Raw genomic sequence first — 26,657 nt, 5'->3', positions numbered from 1 at the left:
ATAGTGAGACCCTGTCTCAAAAAAACCAAAAAATAATAAATAAATAAATAAAGATGGGGAAACTGAGGGTTAGAGATGTTCGGTGATAACTGGCAGCCACACTTACTTGTTTTGGCGTTGCCTGGGGGTGCCTGTGTTAAAAAGATGGAGTAGAGTAGTTTGTGATGAAGACCACATGGCCTGCAGAATGGAACATATTTACTGTCTGACCCTTCGCAGAAAAATGTTGCCAAGCCCTCATGTAGAAGGTAAATCCAACAAGACTTGGAGATAAGGCATCCTGGAAAGGAAGGGTCGAGGTTCACACCTAGATATTTACTCACCCAACCTGGCAGATGGGCAGGATGGGGCTGCGAGAACAGGGCCAGGTGTTTTGGGGAAGGGGAGCAATTTTGACTGAAACAATCCACCCCCACCTCCAACCTACTGTCTCATGGGAAAGGGGCCAACGTTTCAGCAGAAAGTATGCGTATAACTCGGAGTCTGAGGGCACTGTGGTTTCACGTTTGGGCTCTGATGTATTTTGGAACTTTCAGCCATAGGCCTCCCCTCTTGAGACATCAGTCTATTCATCCATAGAATGGGGATGCAGGGACATGCACAAGGAATTTGAGAGCCTGGCACACACCTATAGTTTTATGATAGTATCAAATTTTCCTGTTAGGAAATCAGTTGAAGTCTGAGAATTCCTCACCTAAGAGTGGAGGGCAAAGGCAGTGACAACCAGATGCATGTCCCGGAAGTAAGGAATGGGATTGCCCACGCTGCCAGTGTGTACCTGACTATGGAGTAGAACTTACTCCAACAGGCACAAATGACCCCCTCGGCTCCTAACGCCAACCACTTACCAACCGATTTTAGCTCCCACAGTTCCTGGTGGGAGCAATCACAACAAAAGGTCTGAGGTTGCCTGTTGCACGCTGAGCCCAAACTGTTTGTACCTAGGCAAGAATTGCAAAATGTGCAGGCGGCCAAGAGAAGAAAAAGTTGATGATAACAACCAGGTACCAGCCTTACCCAGAACATGCAGACCCACACATGCACACACAGGCACATCTCACACCTGTACGGGTCATCAGCCCTGCATACCCAAACCGTGCCACCCACTACACAAAGGCAGTGCTCCCTTTCTTTGAACTTCTGCTTCGTTGCTAATAAGCCCCTGAATGTCAGCAGAGGCCATTTTGCAACCATCTAGGCACAGCAGAGAGCCACTGTTGTCTTCAGAAGCCTCAAGTTCAAATCCCAGCCCTATCGTCCCAGGCAAATCCCTTTTTCTCTCTGCCTCGGTTTCCCCATCTGTAAAATGACAGCTGGACTGAGATCCCTCCTGGCTCTGATATCTGTGATCCTAGGGAAGAGATTAAAAATTGGAAACCCAGGATCAAGTAGAACTGATGAACCTGTGAATTTAAATATTGGCTTACACAGTATTAAAAGATTTTATCTTTGGTGGGCAGGATAGTGAGGAAGCACTTGCATAGCATGGGTGAGGCCCTGGGTTCTGCCCCTAGAATCATTCAATCAATAAATAAATTGCCATTGGTTGTTAAGATTTTAAAATTGGGAGAGTTTCTGTCAAGATCTCCAACTTGAAGGAAATCAAAACATCTGGCAGCCCAGAGCCAGCTGCTCCAAATGCTCACATCTGCTGGGCTGGACAGTGGCTCTGTTACTTCACAGGAGTAGGCTCAGGCTACTTCCCATGAGTAGCCCTGTCCCTGGGAGTAATTACAGTCACCCTGGAACTCTGTGTATGTCCTGAGTTGTCATTATTGTTCTGATTGACCCTAGTGCCACCTTTTTTTATTCTTGTTCAGGAAATGAAGACATCTGCATGGGTTTCCTAGGCCTGCTGGAACCAGTGACCACAAATGGGTGGCTTCAAATGAGAAATATTTAGGGAGGCCACAAAACCAAAATGAAGGTGGCCCTTGATGTTAAAAGCAGGGTTGGCTCCTTCTGGATGCTCCCAGGGAAAATCTGTGCCCTGCCTCTCTCCCACCTTCTAGGGGCAACCTACTCCTGCAGCATGGAGTCTAGAGGATACAATGCCACCCTTAGAACACCCTTGGTGTTCCTGGGCTCGTGGCCACATCACTTCAGTCTCTGCCTCCCTCTTCACAGGGCAGTGTTTCTTCTTCTAAGGGCATCAGTCACACTGGGCTACAGACCTCCTTAATGGTCTCATCTTAACTTGATTTCAAGGTAAGCAAAAGCTTTTTTCCAAACAAGGGACTGAGCGCTAGGCTGGATATGGGGGGCAGGTCACAATTCCCTTTAAAGGCCTTATGTATCTCATTAAATGGGTAGAAATGAACACACAATAGAGAGGTTGAAACTCCTTTGCATACACAGACACATTTCCAACCAAATGACGTGTGACATGTGCATCCTAACACCAAGTCCTTGAGTCCAGAGTTTGCCTTTTTTTGTGTTAGCTTTTTGCACTGTGAGAGGAGGTGAATAACCTCCCTCCCATCACAGAGAAGCACCAGGAAAGGCAGGACCAGGCTACTGGCCACCTAGATAGCCACAAATAGGACAGCGGGACACAAAGAGGTCCCAGGCAACCTACTCTTGCAGCATGGAGTCTAGAGGATACAATGCCATGTATGCAGACATCCCTCCCACACTGCATAACCCGAGTCCCAGCGTGAGAAAACACCAGACAGACCCAGACTGAGAGAAATTCTAGACGGAAGCTGTCCCTCCCTGTACTCTGCAGTGATGTCAAAGAGACAAACAACAGAGGCTCATTGACTTGTACTTTAACCCAATGGCTTGAGGTAATATGTGATCCTGGACTGAATCCTGGAGAAGAAAAAGAAAAAACTGCTATAAATTGGGGCAGTTGCTGAGACTGGAATATGACTAGATAGAAGAGCTGGTGCAATGCCAAGTTTACTGAATTTCAGAACGCTACATGGTTGCATAAGAACGTAAGAGAGCATGCAAAGTATTCTCTAATGGTTCGCAAAAGGTGGGCTGCAGACAGAAAGGGAGAGGGAGACAGACACAGAGAGAGGAAGCCAACGTAAGGAAATGATCGTACATTTCTGGATGAATCTGAATAAAGGAAGTTACAGAAGTCCTTTATACTATCCTGACAACTTTCCCATGAATGTGAAATTACAGTTTCCCTGCAGTATCTGCAAGAGATGGGCTCCAGGGCTGCAGTAGATCCCCAAATCTGCAGATGCTCAAGATCTTGCTATAAAACGGCACAGTATGTACACAGAACCTCCGCATCTCCTCCTGCACATCATCCCTAGATGACTCATAATCCCCAATATAGTATACGTGCTATGTACACTATGTAAATAGTTGTGGCACTGTATTGTTTAAAGAACAACGACAAGAAAAAGTCAGTACATGCTCAGCACAGATGAACTTTTTAAAATATTTTTTTACCCTTGGTTGAATGTGCAGATGTGGAACCCAGGGATGTGTAAGACTGACTATATTGCAAAATCAAAAGCTACAACATCACTGTCATATAGCCCAGTGATTCTGAGGTGCCCGTTTGCAGAACCCCTCGGGGCTCTGATTGCTGGGCCCTTTCCCTGAGCTCCTGATTCAGTAGGTCATGGGTGAGGCATGACAGCAAGAGCCTGCATTTCTAACAAGCTTATAGACCAGACGTGGCCGCTGGTGCGATGGCCCTGAGCATCCCAGGCAAAACCTAGTTTAAATTGTGGAGGAGATCATCAAAACAACCACAGGCAGAGAGAGTTAAAAGTGGCTGCTTCTGGGAAGAAGGATGGAGGGGAGGGAGCTGGTGCTAGAGACTGTGTTTTCCATGAGGGGCTTCTCTGTACTGTTGTGTTTCCAGGTGTGTGTGTGTGTGTGTGTTTTAACACCTTTGAGGTATCCAGCCAGGACTGCCTGGGATGCAGCAGGTGGTCAGTACGTGGTAGAAACCTGCTGGGAAGTGGGTTTCTAAAATAGGGTAAAGATGCAAGGCAGCATGGAGGCCTCCTGCACCTGCTGGGTGTGTGGGGAAGGAGAAGGTACCAGCACCAATGCCAGTGCTCCTGTTTGCTTATTCTTGGGGACCAAAGTCCCTCAAGTCACTCCAGTGGGTACATGTTTTCCCCTCGGAGTTGCCACCACTGAGCCAGTTCTGACCCAAACTCCTGTAAATCTCTCCCAGTTCTGAGACGAGCTTGTGGTTGAAGCGTCAAAACAGGCGCTTCTCCCCCTCTTCTGGGGAGTAATGAATCTTGGCCTCAAGCCTCATTAAACCCCATTATATAATCAGACTCATCCGGAGCCTCTTTCTATCACCCTCCCAGTGGCCATCTCCTTGGGAGCATGCCACCGTTCAGCTTCATCACTCTTTATTGTTACCTGCTGCCGCCTCCAGGAACAAATCAGGCTTCTGACTCAGCCTCCAGGTACACATGAGGTCAGGGGCCCAGCAGAGGGTCAGCTCTTCCTGCCTTGTCTCAAGGATGAAGAACAGGAGCTGCTCAGAGGGCCTGGGGAGACGGGTCAAGATGAGGGGTCCCATCTCCCACCATGCCTTGGGAAGAACAGTCTTTCCTAAAACCAGGACCTCGGATACTACTTTATCTGGTGCAATTTGACCAAGACAGGGACGCCTTGGACCCATTCAGTCACTTGTTTCCCTTTGAAGCTGTTTTAGTTACTTTTCTCTTGTTGCTGAGACAAACTACCTGACACCCAAAGTTAAGGAAAGGTTTATTTAGCTCGCAATTTGTAGAGATTTTAGTCCATAATCAGCTGGTTCCAGTGCAGGGTGGCATTCCAGTCAGGCAATGCAGAGGAAAGACAGTTCATGGCAGGAAGAAGGCAGCAAAGCAAGCAAGGGACAGGACAAGCCTCTTCCTGTCGTTTATATTGTATCCAGGCTACCGGGGATTAGGGCGGTGTCAAACTGTTATGGTTGATACATTGTGTCAACTTGGGGAGTCTAGAGGTTTGGCTGAGTGACTCAGCAGGAAGCCAGGGTGCTTACTTTGTATACATCCTGAGCCTGTGAAAGAGGAGGGCATGGAGATTATGTGAGAGCTACATGCCCCTTAGGTGGGGGGTAGCCTGTTTACAAAGTAAGGCAGGGAAAGAAGCTGTTTGCCGCCATTCCTCCCTTTTGCTCTGGCTGCTTTGCTGTTTGGCTGCCATTCCCCCCTTTGCTCTTGTTGCTTTGCTACCTTCTGCCTCGGAGCCAGCCAAGTATGGACTGAAACCTCCACAAACCGTAAGCTAAATAAACCTTTCTTTCCTTAATTTTGGGCATTGGGTATTTTGTCTCAGCAACGAGAGAAAAGTAACCAAGACACAAACCAATCAGTGGACTGATTCAGTAATCACCCACCCTTAGTCCTAGCACCCTTAATCTTAGCATTGCACCCTGAGCCAATCACACACTCCAGATTCAGCCATCTCTGAAAAAGCCCCACCTGTGGCTGCATGAGGCACTGGGGCGGGAGCGGATCTAGACACCAGCCATAACAGTAGTTGCTGCCCTGAAGAGCTCAACCCCCATGGGCAGCTAACAAAGAGACGTCTAGAACACAGCAGGTGGCAAAGTTCCTCATCAACAGTCCTCATCACCTTGTCCAGCATGAATGATTTGCAAAAGTTGCCAGTGGCTTGCTTTTTGGTCACTCTCTGCAGCTGCCTGGCCCCCACAGGATGGCTACCATCTGGGACCACGGCTGCCTCAAATATTAACAACGGAGTCCAGGCAGGCTCACAAATGGTGAGCCAGAGTGGGGGCTGCTCACTAAATGAGCATGGCACGTTAACAAAGAGGCATCCTTCAAGCAAGGCTGTTACCCACGACAAGGCCCCCAAACAGCAGAGAAAACTTGAACAAGTTCAAGTCCCTCCTTGATAAGCAAGCTGAGTGCAACAGTGAGAGTGTTGCTATTTCACAGTGCAGCATTATTCAACAATGAATTCAGAATGAGTTCAGACTTCACCTCTTTCCTGCCCTTGGGACCTTGGGCCACTTACTTCAACTCTCCCAGCCCCAATTTCCTCATCTGTAAAATGGGGATAATAATAGTACCGACATTACAGAGGATTGTGAAGCGTAAATGAAATCATAAAAGGAAATTGCTTTGTACGATGCCTGAAACATTGTCAACACACAATAAACACCAATGGCTATTATTGCCATCATTTTCAGCATTGTCACAAGCCACTCCATCACATCACATACAATAATAGCCCCCAAACCACCCTTTATGGAGACTCACTGCTCTAAACTCCAGCCTCTGTGCTGGAAATTTATATGCTTCCCTCATTTTATCCTAGCTACATCCTTGTGGGGTGGAAAACAGACTCGGGGGGTTAAATGATATGCCCAGTGCGGCACTTATCACTGTATCTGCATCCATTTAGTTGCTATAGACCCAGAATCACTTCCGCCAGCCAGTTATAAATGATCATTCCATCTATGTGACAGTTTGTCATCTGGAAGCAGCTTTTTTTAGGGTTCTCAAAAGGAGCTTTACTTTTGTCAGCTGGAACCAGAGATACCCTTAAAAGAGCCACAGGTTCACATCTTGTTGGAGCAAGCGGTGCATGGGCAGAGGGCATCCAACCAGACCCTAGCTAAACAGCGCAGTGTGGCCCAAAGCAACACAGAGTCAATTCTGTAGTCCCTGATTTCTGCTGATTCATGATTTGACTTAAATACTTCTCTTGACTTTACAATGGTGTGCTATTACAACCACTCTGCTTTTCATTCTTACAATAGTATTCAACAGATGACATGACAGATTCAACAATATTATAAAATAAGCTTTTTTACTCAACGATGGTGCCCATCTACAGGCTAATGCAAATTTTCCAAGCATGCTTAAGGTAGGCGAGTGTAAGCTGCCTCTCTTTCTGCTATTCCATGGGACTGGCCCATGGGTACCAGCTAATTCTTGGGCTACACATCATTTTCCCGCGGAGCCCCCAGTCTATCTTGCTCCTTTCCAGGAGGTCAGAAGACACCTCTTTGCACACAAGAGACAACTGTGCTCGTGGGGCTTCTCCTGGCTAGAAGCTGGCTTTTAATGAAGGTCTTTGCTCCTGCCCCAAGCAGCCAGATATAGTGGACTAATGGTCAACCTGTAACACCCAGCTGAACTGAGTCAGAGTGGTCCTGGGTGTGGAAGGCCCACCTGAGGATTGTTGCCAACAGCATAAAAAGAGAACTTGCGGGAAGATGGTGTGCTGTTGATTCTTCTGGAGAAGCTTGTCATGCTGCTTTTCCTGATATAAACTCAGCTGCTGTCATTATCAGAAGAGCTTGGGTCCTCACTGAGGATGGTTGCGGTTCTCTTCAGGGGAGGACTGGTCCTTACCTTGAGTGTCGCTACCTGGCTCCAGTGAAGGTCCCTCAGCCTGCTAGGACAGATCCTTCACCCCCCTGGTGCAGACTTTCTAGCTTCCACCACTGAAGCCTTCCCAGTGCAGACCCTCTATGCAGATTTGCATGAGACATTGTCATGGGCTCTAGGTCTCCAGCTGGATTTGTGCAGGACATTGCCTTGGGATCAGCACCTCAGCTGGATTCTTTGGGTCTCTAATATATGGACAGATCTTTTGTGCTCTTCTGCATTTGACTCTTTGGGTGAGTATATTAAAATAATCCTATAAGTTATGTGTCCTCTATGAAATCTATTCCCTTGAAAACCCTGGCTAAAACACCAGACAAGCCGTTCCTCTCAGCTGGAGATAGGGTGGGGCAGAAAAGTTGTACTGTGGAGGAGGCAACCTCTGCCCCTTCATAGAAAACTGACAGGGAAGGGGACCAGAATGTACCAGTCCGATGTTTGTTTAAAGAAGACAGGAGGTGTCTTTGGCCAAAACTAAAGTGCAGAGCAGGGGTCAACCCCCCAAGGAGAGCAGGCTGACACTCACTCCTAGGATGGTGGTGCCCAAGGACAGATGGCCGCTGGAGGCAGCCGCCCAGCAGCATGCCAAGGTAAATTCCAAGCACGGTTAGACCATAGGAAGTGGCAGGGGTTGGGGCTGAACTGCAAGGCACTGAGTCACAGCAGCCCAGAATGAATCGTGGCACCGGCACCTATAAAAACTAGTAGGAAATGTGAGCTAATAAATAATGTAATCCAGCTACCATGTGTTAAGCACTTGTGTCTTAATAAATGTGTCTTGTGTCTTGTGTCAGGCTGTTCTGGACCTGACATGCATAGTTTAACTGATCCTCACAACTATGTATGCTGTTGTGATGGTTAATCTGGACCTTCGACTTGACCGGCTTGAGAGACACCTAGGAAACGATGAGCAAAGCACAGTTCTGGATGTGTCTGGGTGGGTTCTGGGGCATGACCTTCCTCCCTGGCTTCCTCCTCTGCTCTCTGCTTCCTGGATGCCATGAATTGAGCAGCTGTCCTCTGCCAAGCCCAGATTCTGCCATTACGCTTCTGCCTTGGAGTCAGCTGAGCAAGGACAAGAACTTCTGAAACTGAGCCAAAATAAACCTCTCCTCCTTTAAGTTGTTTATGTCAGGTATTTGGTCAAAATGATGAAAAAGCTAATTGATATAATAAGGACTCTATAATTATCCCCATTTTATAGATGAGGAAATCGGGGCTCACAGAGGTTTTAGACTCATGTGAGGTCAAAGACATATGGCTGAGAAAAGTAGCCGAGTGGGCTTTGAACCCAGGCGTCTCCTTCAGGGCCCATGCTCCTGCCCTCAGCACCGATCCTGCCCGGTTGCCACGGCACATCTGACCCATCATCATCACACTGTGTCCTGATCACCCAGCCACGCTCAGATCCTACACAGGCCCACCTCATGGCACATCTCTGCTGTCCTGACAGTGATTTCCCCTGACACATTAATAAACTGGCCTTCTGATGTTGACATGTGGGTCATAAGTGCTATTTTAGTTTGCTTGAGTCAGAGCCTGTTACCCCGGGCACGGGGATAGAGCAAACTCTGGATCTTCTCATTGACGTCTACTGGGTCCTTCTAGTCCCGACCCTCAGCTGATCTCTGCAGCACACCCCGTGTACACGTCTATGAACTCGGCCAGGTTCACATCAATTGAACCAGGTCACCATTCAGGCCCAGCCTCACCACCTAGCTGGATGCTGGATGTTACATGTGCCTTTTCCTAGGGAGGGAGGTCACAGGTTTTGTCACATTCTCAAATGGTCGGTGGCCTCCTGGAAAAATGTTTACAAAGACTTAGTTAAAATAACCCATAAAATTCCACATTTCAAGAAAAGCATTCCTGCTGGATGTTGGAGGAATTTTGGCTATCAAGTCAGGCCTGAAGGCTAAGCTTGTCAACTCTCCGTTGGAAAGAACCAGACTCAAATCTTGGCTCAACTACTTGACAGCCATGTGACTTTGGGCAAGTTCTCTGCTGTCCCTAAGCCTCACTCTCCGTCTGCATGACGGGACTAGTTCATCTGTACCGTGGAGAGTTGCGAGAGTTAAGTGCGGTTGTGCAGGGGAGCGATGAGCAGGTACTCATGCTCCGCAAGCATTTCTTCTGATTTATCTGAGCAGCAACACAGCAGAAGCCTGTGGCTGTACTGAGGGGCAGGGGTTGCCTCCTCTACAGTACAGCAGCCTCCCCCCCGTCTCCTGAGTAGCCAGTCAATAAAATCGCTGTCTTGGCTGGAGGAGCAACGGACTTATGCAGGGGTCTCCCCTCTGACCACATCTGTGCCCGTTCAGCAAAACGGGCCTCTGGGCGGAGAAGATTAAAAGCCTTGAAATGAAACATCGGCCCTGGATCACCACAAACTTCCATTTCCGCTCTGTAATAACTACTCTGTCTCCGGCAGAAATTCGTGAGAGCAGAATATAAACCACCCCAGGCCACGCTCAGCCCAGTTTGAACCCGAATACGTCTTTGAGATGTAAAGGTTAGACGTGTTGACCCAAGTGAAGAGAAAATACAAAAATTTCAGCACAGACACTTCATCTGCAGTGGCCTGGAAAAAAAAAAAAATCCTATAACTGAGCAGCTGAAACGTGGTGGGGAGGGAGGGCGAGGAAAGACTGATGTTTCCTCCAGTGCCCTGCAAGCTTGCTTACTTCTGTCATCCCCTTGCGCCTGTGGGCCAAAGAGCAGGGTCTGGGGGCCAATGCCCAATGACAACAGCTGTCAACCTCCCGAGTGCCAACTTCACCCCTCAGTGAGCATTTCTGGGGCAGTAAGATAAGGAGAAGAGTTTGCGCCTGGCACCGGCGGCGGCAGTGCTGGGGAGTTGATGTGGGAGCCACTGCCCCCAACCAGTGCAGCCCAAAGGCAGAGACTTACTTGCGGAGAAGTTGGCCTCGGTGTGGGTGTGGACGGGCGGGGTGGAGGGCAGAAAAGGCGCGTGTCCCACGAAGAAGGACCGCAGGGAGCGCTCAGACAGGAGTGGCGAGCGCTGCTGAGAAGGGATGTTCTCGCAGCTGCCCACGCTGCTGTGGATCTTGAGGTTCAAGGGTTTGCTCTTCTTTTTGGCTCTGAAAGGAAGACAGAAATAGGACAAAAGGAAATATATCCAGATGAGCCCAGAAGGGGACCCAGCATTGGTCTCCCATTGCAGAATCTAAGCCCCACAGGGAGGAAGGAGAGCCATAGCTTTTAGGCACAGAGAGAAGGGAACTGGAGGAGCTTTGCTGCTTGCCCCTCAACCCCAAAGCCCATCCTATCATGGAGCAAACGCAAAAACAGAAGACTTTCTGTTCCACCCAGCTCCCCGGAGAAGCTCTAGAAAAGCAGGGTCAAGCGCAGCTACTGAAATAATTCAGCCAGTGAAATAAAAATATCGAAGTTTTTAGGATTCCGTTGGAATTTATTTTTTTTCCTGACCTTCTTCCTCGCAAACAGATAATTAGAAGATGCAGTTCTTCGATTTCCGAAAGGATTCTCACACTGAGAAGCAGATGAGGAGGAAACATTAAAGACGGATTCCAGCCAGGTGCTGATTAACTTTGATCTGAAACTGAGAGGGCAGCTCTAGAATCCTAAGCAGGAAACATGGGCGTTTTAAAGCCGTCTCACTTTAACAAACATGAAGCTTAATCTTGATGGTAGTAACAATTCCAACAACAGCTACGATCACTGCTACTTTGATTTCAGCACAGACCAAGTCCCAGGGACGGAATTAAGGGTTTTTCGTGTGTGTTCTCACTCAAACATCACAGTAAATGCTATGGTTTGCTTATGCGACGTCCCCCAATGCCTGTCACCTGTTGGGGCTCCATCCCCAATACAGCAGTCTGCAGGGGTGGGGAATCTGGGAAATGAGGGGATCACCAGGGCACTCATTTCATCAGTGGATAAATCTATTAGTGAGTACAGTCATAATTTGGTGGCATTACTGGAAGATGATGGCAACCGAGGAGGTGAGCTCTAGCTGAAGGGAGTGGGTCACGGGGACACGACTTCGCCCTTTCCCCTCTGGCTTCCTCAGCTCTTTCTCTGCTTTCCAGCAGCCATGATGGGAGCAGTGTCTCCCCACCCTCATCCCTGTCCCCCTACACCCTTCTGCCATGATGTCCTGCCTCATCTCAGGCCTAAAGCAGTAGAGCCAGTTGACTATGGACTGATGCTTCTCAAGCTAAGAGCCAAAATCAACCTTTCCTCCTTTAAGTTTTTTCTTTAAGGTGTTTAGTCACAGCAACAAAAAGCTGACCAACACAGGAGGAAGAGGCTATTATCTTTCCCTTCTCCACTGATGAGGACCCTGAAGCCACGAGAAGGGAGGAACATGGTAAAAGTGGCACTGCAGTCTACCTCTTGACTGTATCTGCAGCAGACCCTCCATATCAATTCTAACCCAAGCTGATGTCCAGCCTGAGGCCAGCTGTTCCAGGGAGCCTGGTTTTAGATACACTCGAGCCTGGCCAATAAGTAACCCTGGAATTTTCACTTTAGCTCGATGTACCTTTTGTTAGGGCCTTTCACTAAAACCACTCCCAAAGCCCACAAAGATATTTCCATTTGACCTTCTCTTGCTATCTCTCAGCCTTCTCAGCTTTGAGTGACTAAAGGAAAATGTCAGAGACAGGAAGCAAAGCAGGTAGCAAAGCTGCCTCTTGTGGAACGCTTCTACTGCCTCCCTTCTTGGCCTGCAGAACTGCTACACACACTCCACCAAGTCACCTTATCGCTTCCCTCACCTCCCTCTCTTTCTTAGTACCTGCTCCTCCACCCCATTCTGGGTAAGAACCAAGCTTCCTAATATGGTACCCAATGTCCATTACACCACCCCACTAACACCCTGATCTTCCACCCCTGAGAACTCCTCCCCTTCTTTGCCTGGTGAATCCCTACTTGTCTCTGACCACTCAGCTGTGGTGTCCTTTGCAAAGTGGACTGTAGCTCTCTGAGGACAATGTCTCTCTATTGTTCATTTTTCTATCCTGGCAACTAGCACAGAGGTGGACCTGTAGTAGGTGCCCACTAAACGCTTATTAAATGGTCACTATGGGGTAAGACACCAGCACGAATCACACTGTTTTCTAACTGTCTATCTTCCCTTCTCCACTGTAGGCACCTTGAGAGCTGGAAGCCTGTGGCTTCCACAGTTGGATCCCTCAGTCCCTGGCTTGGCGTGACTTGAATGAAATGTACTTCTTAAACCGGTGCGGAAATACATTTCCCCTTCCAAGCAGCCAGTTTAGGAAGTACATTACTTCATAGCCCAGCGTGGTGGTGCATGGCTGTAATTCCAGTACTTTGTGAGTCTGAGGCAGGAAGATCACAAGTCTGAGCCAAGCCTGGGCAATTTAGTAATTTAGCAAGACTCTACTTTAATATTAAAAAAAATTTTCTGTTTGTTTTTAAATAAACAAACTGGGCTGGAAATGTTGCTCAGTGTGAAGGTCCTAGGCTCAATCCCCAATACCAATACCAAAAACAAACACTAAAATTAAAACAAACAGGAGGAAACAAAACCATGTCCCAAACTAATCTCGGTTCCTTCCGCTTCCCGCTCCCACTTCCGCCCTCTCCTCTCCCGCCTGCACGGCTCCCTCCCGACCCAGCTCCTCTCTACTAACACCCATCCTGGCGAATCAGGAGCTGCGCCCTCTGGTGGTCACAGCACAGCCCTTTTGCAAACTGTCAGTCCTGGATGGAGAGCCCAGGGAAACTGTTCAATTAAGACCCACAGGCCTCCCACACAGGCAGCCTAAAAGTCAAGCTCCCCAGGAGGCTGCAGCTCCTCTGCTTGCAGGAGCCCCGTGAGCCTGCTGAGTCGACCCCTCGCAGCGCCGGGCTGCTAGCCCTGCTTATCATCTCCCTGGGGGGTGCACAGCAGGGACCAGACAGATGCTCCTGTTACAGCAGCTCAGAGTGGTGGCTGCCTCTTCTCTGCCCAGAGTTGGAGAGGAAAGGGAAGCAGGAGGGGGCTTCTCATTGCACACAAGTGTCCAATAGGCTTGGGGGCCAGGGAGAGAAGGGTTCCAGGCCTAACTGGGACCTTAGGAAAGTGATCACCTCCCCTGAGCCTGTTTCCTTACCTGGACACTGGGGAGAACACTGACACTGCTCCTGAGAATCCAGGAGATAACACTCTTGGCCCGGAGCAAGCTCAGCATGCTGTTGCCCATTATTAGTGTCACTATGACCAGGTTCAATCAGTGTCCTTGTAGCTATGGAAATGGCCTTGAAGAAGCTGAACACTGACACGAAGTTGTTCTTCACCTGAAACGCCTGGCGACTCCCTCAACGCACCATTCTCATGGCCAGGGAAGAGGACACAGCCAGACTCTCTGTTCATGAGGCTGTTAGCACCTCCCAAACACTGGTGAGAGCCGTGAGGCACCGAGCAACCCAGGGTTGAGTTCGGGGAGACCCACAGCTAGAGCCAAGTCTGCCCAGTGCAAGTTTAGCACAAGCCCAGTGGCTTCAGAGAGGTGATGTGTTTACCAGGTTATGGCCACAGATGGAAAAGAGAAGGGGGATCTGTAAAGAAATGTTAGATGGGAGAGAGGAGAGGAGGAGAGGGGAGGGGAAAGAAAGAAGAGAAGGGAGCAAAGAAAGGAATAGAGAAAAGATGGATGGATGGATGGATGGATGGATGGATGGATGGATAGATGGATGGAAGGATAGATGGATGGATGCATGGATGGGTGGATGGATGGATGGATGGTTGGATGGATGGATGGATGAATGGGTGGAAGGATGGATGGATGCATGGATGGGTGGATGGATGGGTGGGTGGGTGGATGGATGGATGGGTGGGTGGATGGTTGGATGGATGGGTGGATGAATGGATGGATGGGTGGAAGGATGGATGGATAGATGCATTGATGGGTGGATGGATGCATGGATGTGTGGATGGATAGATGGGTGGAAGGATGGATGGATGGATGCATGGATGGGTGGATGGATGGGTGGGTGGGTGGATGGATGGATGGATGCATGGATGGGTGGATGGATGGAGGGGTGGATGGATGGATGGGTGGGTGGAAGGATGGATGGATGGATGCATGGATGGGTAGATGGATGGATGGATGGATGCATGAATGTATGTGTGGATGGATGGATGGGTGGAAGGATGGATGGATAGAAAGATGGATGGATGGAATGAAAGAGGAGAGAATTGTAGGAACAAAAGATAGATAAAAAAGAGAATGTGGGAGGGAAAGGAAGAGGGTGGATAAATAATGACTTGACCAGAGCAGAGTGTAACGAAATCCTGTATCACGTCCTCCTGACCAAGGAAGTACTTCAGGACATGATGTGGAATTCACCTTTACCATCGACCCTCGTTACTCATAACACTCAAAGGGGGAAAAACAGACCTAAGTGACTGTGTCCACTGACTTTGTACACTAAGATTTAGTAGATATTTCACATATATTCTGTAGATGCAATTAAAAACACATCTTCTCCTATGATCTTTGCAGAGTAGAAGATATCTATCACATAGATGTCTTGTCTGGAAGCAGAGCCAATTCAGGCCAGAGCAATGAAATATGGCGACACAGATGCTGGAAGGGGCCACTCTACCCCAGCACTCAGTGGGCCATGGTGCTTTCGGGATGGGGCAGGAATTAGGGCTCCCTGGTCAGGTGGGAAGCACTGGCAGCAGACATCCATGTTAGAGAAAGACACCAGCCCTGGAGTCAGAACCTGTGCTTAGAAAAGGCACTCGCCCTGCTGAGCACAGCGGGACTATTCCAGTGTGGCAATCTAGAAACCTCCCCCTCTGTCCTGATGCCTCATTTACATGAACTATCCCAACCCTTACAACTTTCAGTCGGGTCTTTACTCTCCATCCCTAACCCCTTGGTTTGGACCAAGCCACTTTCCTCCCTTCCTTCCTCCCTGGAGCCCCTGTGCTCCTCATGGAATCTCACTCCCACTTTCCTCTTTCTTTCCCTTTTTCAATTCCCCTTTTCTCTTTTTGTTCCGTCCATGTATAACATTAATCACTTTAAAGCGAACAGCTTCATGGCACCGAGTACATTCACATGTTGTGCAACCATCACTTCCCTCTTGTCTCAAACAGGTGCGTCTCTCCAAAAGAAACCTGTTCCCCATTAATCACGCTCTCCCATTTCCTCTCCCCTCCAGCCCCTGGCAACAACCAATCTGCTCTGGCCTCATGTGCTTGCTCACTGTGGTATTTCATATAGATGGAATTATATCATATATGAACTTGGGTGCCTGGCTTCTTTCCCTTGGCATAACGTTTCTGAGGTTCACCCGTGTTCCAGCATGGACCAGCACTTCACTCTTTTGGGTGGCTGAGTTGCTGGATCCCACGTTTAGTTCTTTACAATTGTCTCCACCCAGCAATAAAAAAGGAGATTTAAAAAGCATGCATTGTATAATTGCACTCCCCTGCTTAAACCGTGCCCAAGATTTCTCATTCTTCTCCCTTCCTTGGTCTATAAAAGCTTCACAGGACCTTCTGCTGCTACCCCCAAATTGTAGTACCATCTCCCGTCCCTGTCCGATTCTAGCTGCTTGGACATCTTTCTGGTCCTTAATAACTAATTTTCATCCTAGTCAGGACATTGGCACAGGCTGTTCCCACTGTCTCCCTCAGCTCCGTCTAGTAAATGGCTCTGCCTTCGGAAGGCTGTAGATCAACATCACCTCCCTGCCTTTGTCACAGAGGCCACTGTAGGAAGTCTCAAACTGATGCTCAGTCTTTGTACCATTTTTCCTTCCAAGGGATGGCTGGGATTTGCACTAACCAGAGCTGCAAGCTCACCTGGAGCCTTTGCTCTCAGTTTTTTTGAGGGTGGGCTCAAGTTCCCTTGACCTCAAAATCCTGCACCCAGCCGAACCCCGTAACATTTGTTAACAGGATCTGCATATCTCGCCCAGCAAGGAGGAAATGGTAAGGCTGAAACAGACAGGTTTCCCACAGCATAGAGACCAGCAACGGCACACTTCATCCTAACCCAGCACAGCCTCCCCAAAGGGGAAAAGGCACCCACTGGTCTTACACAGGGTGGCACTCTCTGAGCTCTCCCAAGGCAAGATGGGCCATCTCAATCTTCTGCCGTTGGCCTGATCTGATGATCCTAGAGGAGACCTCCGGCAAGACTCGTTGTAAAATCAAGGAATGCCACAATGTTTGGGGCTCTGGGGGCACTTGCAGACCCTTGCCCAGAGGCAATCAGGAAAAGCAAAGTCCTGGTACGTCTCATACCAACAGGGTATCTATTGAGAACCTGCTCCTGCTCTATTCCTTTACTACAGTTTACAGCTGCTATTCCCGGCTGGAGCACTCCCTATGGCCAGCGTGAATCAGCCAGGACCTGCCACAAAAGGGGCGAGAGTGAGTCAGCAAAACAGCAGAAGCTGTGTTTCCCAAGTGTAAAGGAAAACTGATGCTTTTCGATAAGCTATGGATGGCTTTTTTTTTTTTTTTTGCATTTTAATAGTTAAATTTTCAAATGTCACTTTTGAATATCAAATGTATACTTTGATAGCAATTATTTTATTTATGTAAAATATGTTAAGCAGGAGGAAGTAAGTGGAAGAAGAGGAAGGAGGAAGAAGAACGTGAAGAAAAAGGCAAAAGGAAAAGGAGAGGAGAAAACATTGATTGAAACTATGTAAGTTATAGTGTAGGTCTCCACACAATGGCTAAAAACAGACAGTACCAAATGTTAGCAAAGATACAAAGCAACCAGAATTCTCATAAAATCGTGGTAAGAAGCACTTTTGAAAAATTATGAGGCAGTATCTCTCAAAAAAGTAATCGCTGATCCAATAGTTTTTCCCCAAGGCAGCAACCCAACCAAAGCAAGTGCCTGTATCCAACAAAAGACCCAGAGAAGAACTGAACCTATGACTGAACACTGAGGACATCTCCAGATCCACTGCTCGCAGGATGGATGCAGAAATCAGAATACACATAGAACTAACTGTGCATTGCAACAAAAGGAGAAAATTTCTGCTATAGAACATGAATGGATCCTACAGACACAGTGATGAGCAAAAGAAGCCAGCCCCAAAAGAGCCCTCACTGTACAATTCCGTCATGATTCCTGGTATGGACTCGATGTTTGTCTCTCCAATTTGACGTGTTAGAATCCCAACACCAATGTGATGGTATTAGGAGGTGAGGACCATGGGAGGTGATTAGGTCATGGGGTGGAGTCCTTAAAACAGGATTAGTGCCCCTATAAAAGGGACCCCAGAGAGCTCTCTTTCTTTCTATCAGGTGAGAATACAATGAGAAGTCATCAGTCTGCCAGCCAGAAGAGGGCCTCACCAGAGCCCAACCATGCTGACATCTTGAACTTGGACTTCTTGAACTGTGAGAAGTACATTTCTGTTGTTTATAAGCCCCCTAGCCTATGCACTTTGTTACAACCACCCTAAGGCAGCTTCATTCATATGAGGTGCGAGAATGGGTAAGAATAATCCCATTATTAAGAAAGAAAGGGAGATGTTGATTTTTTTTGAGGAGCTCAGTGGCTTCTAGGTAGGTGAAAATATCTTTCACCTTTTGTCTTGCTGGGTGGCAACTACCTAGGTGTGGTAGTATATAAAAAGTCATCAAAACATAGATAAAAATTGTGCACTTTACCTCTGCATGAAATGTATGGTTTATAAAAAGTTTTTTAAAACAATAATAAAAGAGACAAACAATCCAATTAAAAAGCAGGCAAATGACTTGAATAGACACTTTCCCAAGAAAAAGCCACCAACAACACGTGAAGATGCTCCAGGGAATTAACCCCTAGGAAAATGCAAATCAAAATTATAGTGTGCTACAGTTTCAAACCCACTGGGATAGCCTTACTTTAAAAAAGGAAAGTAACAAATGTTGGGGGGGATGTGGAGAACTGGAACCTTCTTTTCTGGCTGTGATATAAAATGGTACATGTAAAACAATAATAAAACATAGAATTATGATTCATACCAGCAATTCTACTTCCACTTGAAAGAACTGAAAATAAGTGTTCAAGTAAAAACTGCTCGTGAATGTTCACAGCAGCACTAGTCACAATAGTCAAAAGGTGAAAACAGGGGCTAGGGATTTAGCTCAGTGGCATAGTGCCTGCCTGGCAAGCGCAAGGTTGTGAGTTCGATTCCCGATACCAGAAAAAAAAAAAAAAAAAAGAAAAGAAAAGATGAAAACAACCCAAATGTCAATCAATACATGAACAAGTAAACAAAATGTAGTAATGCAATATTACTCAGTTTTATGAAGTTCTGATTTATGATACAATGCAAATGAACCAAATAAAAATATTCACTACTACATGAAGAAAGCTAGATACAAAAGGCCACCTATTTCACGATTCCATTGATATGAAATATCCAGAATAGGCAAATCCACAAAGACAGGAGGCAAGTGACTGCCAGGACCTGAAGGCTGGAAGAGCGGTGGGAAGTGACTGCGCAGTGAATACGGTGTTTCTTCTGGACTGATGAGCAGCTCTGGGAATGGATGGCAGTGGTGACTGCTTAACATCGCAAAGCCCCAAACACCACCACAGTGTAGATGTCAAGACGGTCAACTTTATGTTATGTGCACTTTGCTATAATTGTAAAAAACATAATACTAATATAGGTACTATGTAGTCTCCCTGTTACTAGCTGTGTGACCTTTATTGAGTGGTTTGCCTTCTCAGTTGTGGTTCAATCTAAAATGTTCCCCTAAGGGCTCATGTGTTTGGTGGTGGGGCTTTTGGAAGGTGATTGCATGGTGAAGGCACTATACTCATCAGTGGGTTAATCCAACTTTGAACTCATAGCTGCATGTGCTTATAGGAGGTGAGTGGGGTTGGAGGAGGTCACTGGACACATGATATAAAAGGGTTTATCTCACTCTGGATCTTCCTTGTTTTCTGCTTGGCTGATTCCATGAGTTGAACAGCTGTCCTCTGCCAAGTGCTTCCACCATGATGTTTCTGCCTTGGAGCCAGCAAACCATGGACTGAAACCTCTTAAACCGTGAGCCAAAATAAGCTTTTCCTCCTTTGAATGGCTGGTGTCAGGTATTTTGCCTCAGCATGGAGAAAACTGCTTAACACACTCTCTAAGCCTAAATAGCCTCACCTACAAAAATTAATAATAATGCTTCTACTGTGCAGTGTTGTCACAAAGATCCAATGTTGACTAGCCAGGCATCTGGCACATAGCAGGGACCCAGTAAATGTTCTTCATCCAGGATATTGGTCAGGATAGTTTTTTGCTCACAGATGGAAGCTCATTAAAGGCAAACCTTCATTTCCATGAAGAACTGGGTCAGGAGTAAACTAAAAGAAGATGGACAAGCATCCATGAAGAGACCAAAAAATTCCTTTTTACCCTGGACTACTTGGCCCAGGAGGAACACAAAGGTCTGAGAACCACACCTGACCAAAGGAAGAGGCTGCCTTCAGTAGGATGGGGTGATGGTACTGAAGTCCTCCTTAAGAAAAAGAGGTTCCAGGGGCTGGGGATTTAGCTCAGCAGCACAGCACCTACCTGGCAAGTGCAAGGTCATGAGTTTGATTCCCAGTACCAGAAAAAAAAAAGAAAGAAAGAAAAAGAGGTTCTAGAAGTGTTTCCAAATTCAACCAGAGAAAAGGGGTGAAAGGTATACTTGGCCCATGCACCCCCTTCTCCCTACACCATGGTCATCTTGCTAAGACACTCTCAAGGTGTCACTACCAGTGCCTGTTTGGGGCTGGATTTGCCTCAACCTCCAAATTCGTATGTTGAACCCCTATCATCTCAGAATGTGACTGTATTTGGACATAGGGTCTTTTAAAAGGCAGTTACGGTTAAATGAGGTCATAAGGGTGGGGTTCTTGCCCAGTTCGACTGGTAAAAAGAGGAAAAGTCAATGCAAGGGCACATTGAGAAGGTGCCTTCTGCAATCCAAGCAGGAGAAACCAGCCCTGTGGGCACTTTGGCCGTGCACCTTGTTCTCCAGAACCGTGAGAAAATAAATTCCTGCTATTGAAGTCACACAGTCTGTGGTATTTGGTTACAGCTGCCCAGCTGAGCCATACAGGGTATTTACTCCAAGGGATTCTTTGGCACAATAAGTGAAATAAAAAAAACACTTGCCACATTTTGTGGGGTAAACATTTGGGGGCCACATACTGATTGGCTGCTTTCTGAAATTTTTATTTTGCTCTTGTTCTCAGCCTCCACCAAGTAGAGCATTAGCTCCACCTCAATCTGTTCACTACGGTCTCCTAGGTCTAGAAATTGCCTGACATGCAGAATGTCCTCTACAACTCCACTTTGCAGAATGTCCTCTACAACTCCCACCTCAGTCTCACCAGCAGCTCCATCTTATAGATGAAGCCACTGAATCCACACAGCACTGGAACACTAGCCAAATTTCTCCAAATCCAGAGCTCAGGCCCCCACAACATGAGACACCACCCCAGTCCAGTGCTAGGGACAGGACCTTCCCCATGCTCTGGACCCAGACAGCCTGCCATGCCAGAGTTAGGATTCCAGGGTTCCCTGGTGAGACCCTCATGGCTTCCTACTTGCTATGACCCAAGAGATTTGGGCTGGGGAACAGATTTCTCGCAAGAAGCAGAGCAGTTTGCCCCAGATACAAAGCAGAACTGCAAAAGTCCCAAAGAGGAGGTGCTACCTCCATCTATCCCATCAATCTCATGACACAGGGCTGCTTCAGCAAGAATATGGCCTCCATTTGTTGAGGGGTACTAGAGCTTTCAGAGAAGAATGCAAGCAGCCTCCAGAGGAACTGTACCCACCCCTTTTCTGCGGAAAGGGACAGTGGACAATACAATGATATGCTCAGCAGGGACTGAAAATAGAATGACTCTGAGAAAAGATCCAGCTCCCCCTGAACCCACTGTGTAGTCTTGGGCAAGTCGTTTCTCTAGTATAAGCCCATCTCCTCCCTTTTCAGAGAGGGCCATCGCAAGGTTGGTGAGGATTACGTGAGAACTTAGTCTGCAAAAGTCTGCGCATGGGAGAAACTGGCGTCATCCTCTTGAGGTCAATCTGTGTGGTGTCCAGCAAGTTTCCTACTTAGTGAATGCATTCAAACCTTATGCTCTTTCCTCTGTCTCTACCTTGAACCTGCTCTACCTGAGCTCCTGCATGCCTTTACTCTCCTAGAATCCCATCCTACCTCTCCCTGCACATCCTGAAAGGCTTAATGCAAGTATCAGCTCCTATGTGCTCTAGACCCATCCTGCTCTGGTTGCCATCAACAGCACCCCACAGGCATTAGTTCCATGCACTGAGCATCTGGTGTCACCCAGGTACCAGTCCTGCTCATGCATTAACTTCCGCTATCCTCATAGCATCCCTACAAAGAAGGAAGTATGGTTATACCCTCTTTATAGATGGGAAAAGTGATGCTCAAAGAAGTTATATGGCACATGGATGCAAATATGTCACAAGTCAATGACACACATACTGCAGTGCTATGTATGAGGTGCTTTCGGGACAAAAGGAGACACAAGGTGCAGCCTCCATGGCCAGCAGCCCCATGTATTATGTCTTGTGCCTGCAAACCTGAGGGCAAGAGTCTATTCAACACCTGGCACAGGGTTCTGGATGGCCCAAGTGGCACAGGAGCAACCTCAGACTCAGTGTGACCCGCCAGAAATTAGACTTCAAAGGTAAGAGCCACCCATGCTGCCTTTTACCCACCTGGATGTGTGGAACTCAGAAATTCTGGGTTCTGGCTAAGGTAGTTTTCCCTCCTGGGATGCTACCTGCTGGTTTAAACCTGGCAGCTCTAGACCCAGGGTCAGTAAACCACGGAGCATGCAGGGGTCACATCCAATCCTCAGCCATTTTTTTTTCTTTTTTCCTTTCCTCACAAATAAAATTTTCTTGGACAAAGAAAATTTTCCATGCTCACAGCCATGCCCATAAATTTGTGTCCTGCCTATCGCATCTTTTGCCCCACAACAGTAGGGTTTGTTGTGATAGGGTCTGTATGGCCCCCAAAAGCACAATATTTAGTATCTGGCCCTTCCCAAAACAAGGCTACAGATCTGTTACATCTAGGCTACCTGGCCACAGTGTCAGGCAAGAAAAACACTTAAGATCCCCAGAGTCCACTTGGAATTTTTTTTCCCTCAAGAGGAAAATTTCTCTGGATCTTCTAAGTAACAAATATTCCTCGTCTCGTTCCCTTCCATGCCCATAACCCAGCCACAGACCTGAACTGTCTCTGGCCAGACCCTGGGATTATTCTTCAGTAGTAAGTTAATAAAGCCACTTGCTTATAGTCACATGTGGTTAGTGGCTACTGCCATGGATAGAGTAGATCACAAAGCATTTCCAGTATTTTTGAAACTTCTTTTAGACGGGGCTGTGTTAAGCCATCTTTGCCCCCGGCATTGAAGGATGAAAAGGTACATCAATGTGCTATTAAATCACTCATTCATCTCACTTCTCTCTCCTCCCCTCTCCTTTCTCTTCTCCAAGTCTGATTTCATCTCCCTGCAGTAGTAAAATTAACTTTGCTTAGCAAAAGACTGGAAGTAGTCAAACCACACATCATAATGAGCCGGTCAATTAAATTATGGAAACTATGGAGGTGTTGAAAACAATCAGGATAGAAGAACATGATCCATCATTCTGATGTGGAAGCACAGTTGAAAAAAAACAATGTGTGTGATAGAGACTTATTGTGTCTTTAAAAGATATATATTAATTTTAAAATAATCCAATAAGGATTGCTAGGGCAATAAGGTAAATGGACTTGAGCAATGAAGGAAGCAGACAAGAGTTACCACAGCCTCCAGGAGCTTGTATCCTGTGAGGATAACGCAAGCAAAGAGATAAAATAACAAGGAAATACCAGTCAGCAGTGAGAGCTACAGGGAGAGGTAAAAACCAGCGGTGAGGCAGACATGGCACGTCCATTGAGACCCGAAGGTCAAGGAGAAGCCACGCTTGCCTAGATCTGGATAAAGGGTGGACAAGGACAGAGACAAGGGCAATGCTGGGGACCACAAGAACCACAGCAAAGCCAGGACAGGTAACCTCAGGGGGATGGACATAAGAGGTGAGGTCTGGAGGTCATGGGGCGAGGTTTCTGCAGAACCTTGCTTGCCAGTGTGAGGAGATGGGGTTGTATTCTGAGAGCTGTGGGAGTGTGCCTGAGGGTTTTAAGAAGGAAGAGGATGAAATCAGATTCAGCTTTTCAAAAATCACACTGAGCTGGGTACGGTGGTGCACGTCTGTAATTTCAGCTACTTGGGAGGCTAAGGCAGGAGGATCATAAGTTCAAGGCTGACCTGGGCTACATAGAAAGAACTTGTCTCAAAAGAAAAAAGTGAGGTAAAAGATCACTCTGTCTGATGTGCAGAGGGGACAGGAATGGTGTGGTGGAGCCAGGAGTGGGACTGGGAGATCTGGAAAGGGGGATGTTGGGGTCACCTAGGCAAGAGAAATGGTGGCTTGGTCCAGGATGGGCCATGAAGGTGAGGCTCGGAGGCTTTGTGGATCCAGGTCTCAAGGATGTGCTCGCTGAGCCGATATGAGAAGAAAGCAGATGGGAAGACACGCTGTTTCCTAAACTGATACGTCACATGGATGCACAATATCAGATACACATTTACATGTATGCAGATGCCCCTCACCTTACAACGGGGGTCTATCTCATCCTGATAGACCCATCCTAAGTTGAAAATACCCTAAATCAAAAATGCATTTAGTGTCCCTAACCCATTGGACACCATAGCTTAGCGGCACAGCACACTGGAATATGGGTTGGTTCCCTTGGTAACAGTGTGGCATCTCAAGAGGATTGGGTACATGCTGCTAGACCAGGAAATGATCCAAATTCAAAGTGGAAAAATGCAGTTTCTACTGAATGCATATCATTTTCACACCACTATAGAGACAAAAAAAATCATAAGTTGAACCATCACAAGTTGGAGAGATCTATATAAATATTTTCTGGAAGGATACATAAAAAGCAGTTGGCAGGCTGGGAGGAGGGTTGTGGATTTAGGGAGTAGATACTATGCTACTTTTATGCCACTGGAATCAGTAACAGGAGTAGCCTTTTATAATACTAAAGCCTAACTTTAAAAATGATACATGCAGAGGCTGTTCTATGTATTTTATTCAAAGAAAAATGTTCTAGAGCACATGGAATAGTGGTCAGTTGTTACTGAGTATTTTAATGCTCTTTTTACCCAAGAAGTTCCAAATCAAAGGTCACTTTTGGTTTTTTGAGACAGGGTCTCATTGTGTAGTTCAGGCTGGCCTTGAACTCACTATGGAGCCCAGGGTGGCCTCAAACTCATGGCAAGCCTCCTGTCTCAGCCTCCCAAGTACTGGTATTGGTGTGCTACCACCCCCGGCCTTGAAGGTCAGTTTTGAGATGGATTTTTGATTCTTGAATGGCTGCTCTATGACAGCTTGTCACTGCTAAATCTCATAGTTAGTTGACAACTCTAAAAATGTGGTGTTCATGAATTCCTAGAAATTAAACATATATCTTATGTACATATATGACATATAAATTATACATACATGGTGCCTATAATATGAACATAGACACTTGAAAAATATAAAGATGTCTCAAGTACTGATACATGGTGGTTGTTCTTTATAAAGGTTAAACTTTGCTCAGTGACAGATCAGCTGTCAAAACCTAACAGACCTATCAAAGACTGACTTGAAGAAAGAGCAAACTGTGCCTTTTATACTTAGGACTTCTGCTTAGGATTTCAGATACCGAAAGAACCACAGGGAGGGCGAGGGAAAGCAGTGAAAGGGAGATGCTGCAACAGAGTCTGCTCAGCACCTTCAGAAAACAACCAAAGAATAAGCATCTGCAGCTTGGCAAGTCACATGTTCTGTGTCACAGCCACTCGACTCTGCCATATTGCAGAAAAGCAGCTGGAGACAACGTGTCCCTGAGTGACCACCACGGTGTCCCAACAGAGCTCTCCCAAAGTGGGCCCTGGGCTGAACTTGTCCCCGGCACCACAGTTTATCACTATTTTAATAGGATCTAGACTTACCTAAAAATAGGGAAATCAAAACAAACCAAAGTGGTCCCTGCACCCAACTTCCCTTCCCCAGCCTGCCCCAAGAACTGCCTTTGCCACATGGACCTGGCCTGGCCGGGTCCTCCTTGTCCTCTTCTGCCCCCCTTCCTGAGATGAGCCCTGGCTGGTCACTGGCAGCTCTGTTTCTCCAGCTCTGATCTTGGTTTTGAAGCATTGTTGTTTTTTTTTTTCGTTTCCTTTTTTTTTTTTATCTTAAAGAGAAAAAAACAGAAACAAAAAACAAACACAAAAAAACAAACACAAAGTCAAAAACAAAACAATAAAAATGACACAGAATTTCTAAACAAGGTGATAGGAAATTAACAGTAGTTGCTATATTATATACTGTTATTTTCAAAGTAGTTGCTCAGATCACCAGATATAGGCATGCAAGAGCAATAAAACAATTAAGCGTTAATTGTTCCTTTCAACAACCAATAGAAACCAGTAGTACAATTATCCCAGCTACCTTGTGTGTGTGTGTACATATATATATATATATTTTTTTTTTTTTTCTTTTTCAGTTATCTGAGCCTCTCCCACCTCTTTGGAAGTGCTGGGAGAACAGGGATCTTGTTTAATGGGATTTTTCTGGATCCCGGATCCTGGATCCGAGAACAAAGCCTGGCATATGGTAAGAGCTCAATAAAGACACTTTAAACAAATGCATGGAATCCCCTAGTTTCCACTGTGCAGTTGATTGCACAAATGCTCACAAGCTCTGCCTCCATGCTATGGGAGAAGCAGAACTCCACCAACCCTGTATCTATCTGTATTTCTTAGATGGGATTTGCTGTGAAGAGCAAGTGTGTGTTTAACCTGCAGAAAGCAAACGTGCCCACACCAGCCCACCTGCCGAACAAAGTCCAACACTCAGGAATGCCCACACCAAGATCTGTCTGCCTGAGGGAACAAGTCATGTGGAACACCTGTAGGAACAATTGTTAAGGAACAATGAGAACTCCTATTGTGCATTTAAGGTAGTTTAGGTTCTCAACAGTTCATGTTCTCAGGGCAGAACTCAATAAAAGGCCAGGCTGTGCTGAAGATCTGGCTGACTTCAAAGCTAGTTCCTAATCCCCATAGAAACTCCACTGTAAGAACTGATCACATTTATTCTCATTTCACAAAGGTGCCTGGACAGACAGGAAGTTTACGGGGCTGTCAATTTCAAGGTTGGCTGGGAAGAACCAATCTTAGCCTTGCAATCTGGCATCTTGTA

At 46.8% G+C, this 26,657-nt stretch overlaps 1 protein-coding gene across 2 annotated transcripts in view; it reads right to left on the bottom strand.

Annotated features, from left to right (window-relative positions):
- The window catches only part of Ksr2 (kinase suppressor of ras 2), a 402,376-nt gene that overhangs the window by 157,101 nt on the left and 218,618 nt on the right, over nt 1-26,657 (bottom strand). For both annotated transcript variants that reach the window (XM_013520300.1, XM_013520301.1), the window contains exon 5: nt 10,275-10,465. In XM_013520300.1, coding sequence (XP_013375754.1) covers nt 10,275-10,465 — 191 coding nt within the window. The remainder of the gene's footprint in view (nt 1-10,274; nt 10,466-26,657) is intronic.

Source organism: Chinchilla lanigera, unplaced genomic scaffold, assembly GCF_000276665.1.
Source record: "Chinchilla lanigera isolate Chin_1 unplaced genomic scaffold, ChiLan1.0 scaffold00054, whole genome shotgun sequence".
NCBI lineage: Eukaryota > Metazoa > Chordata > Mammalia > Rodentia > Chinchillidae > Chinchilla > Chinchilla lanigera.
Note: the sequence above shows the minus strand (reverse complement) of the source record. Positions and strands in the feature narration are given on the sequence as shown.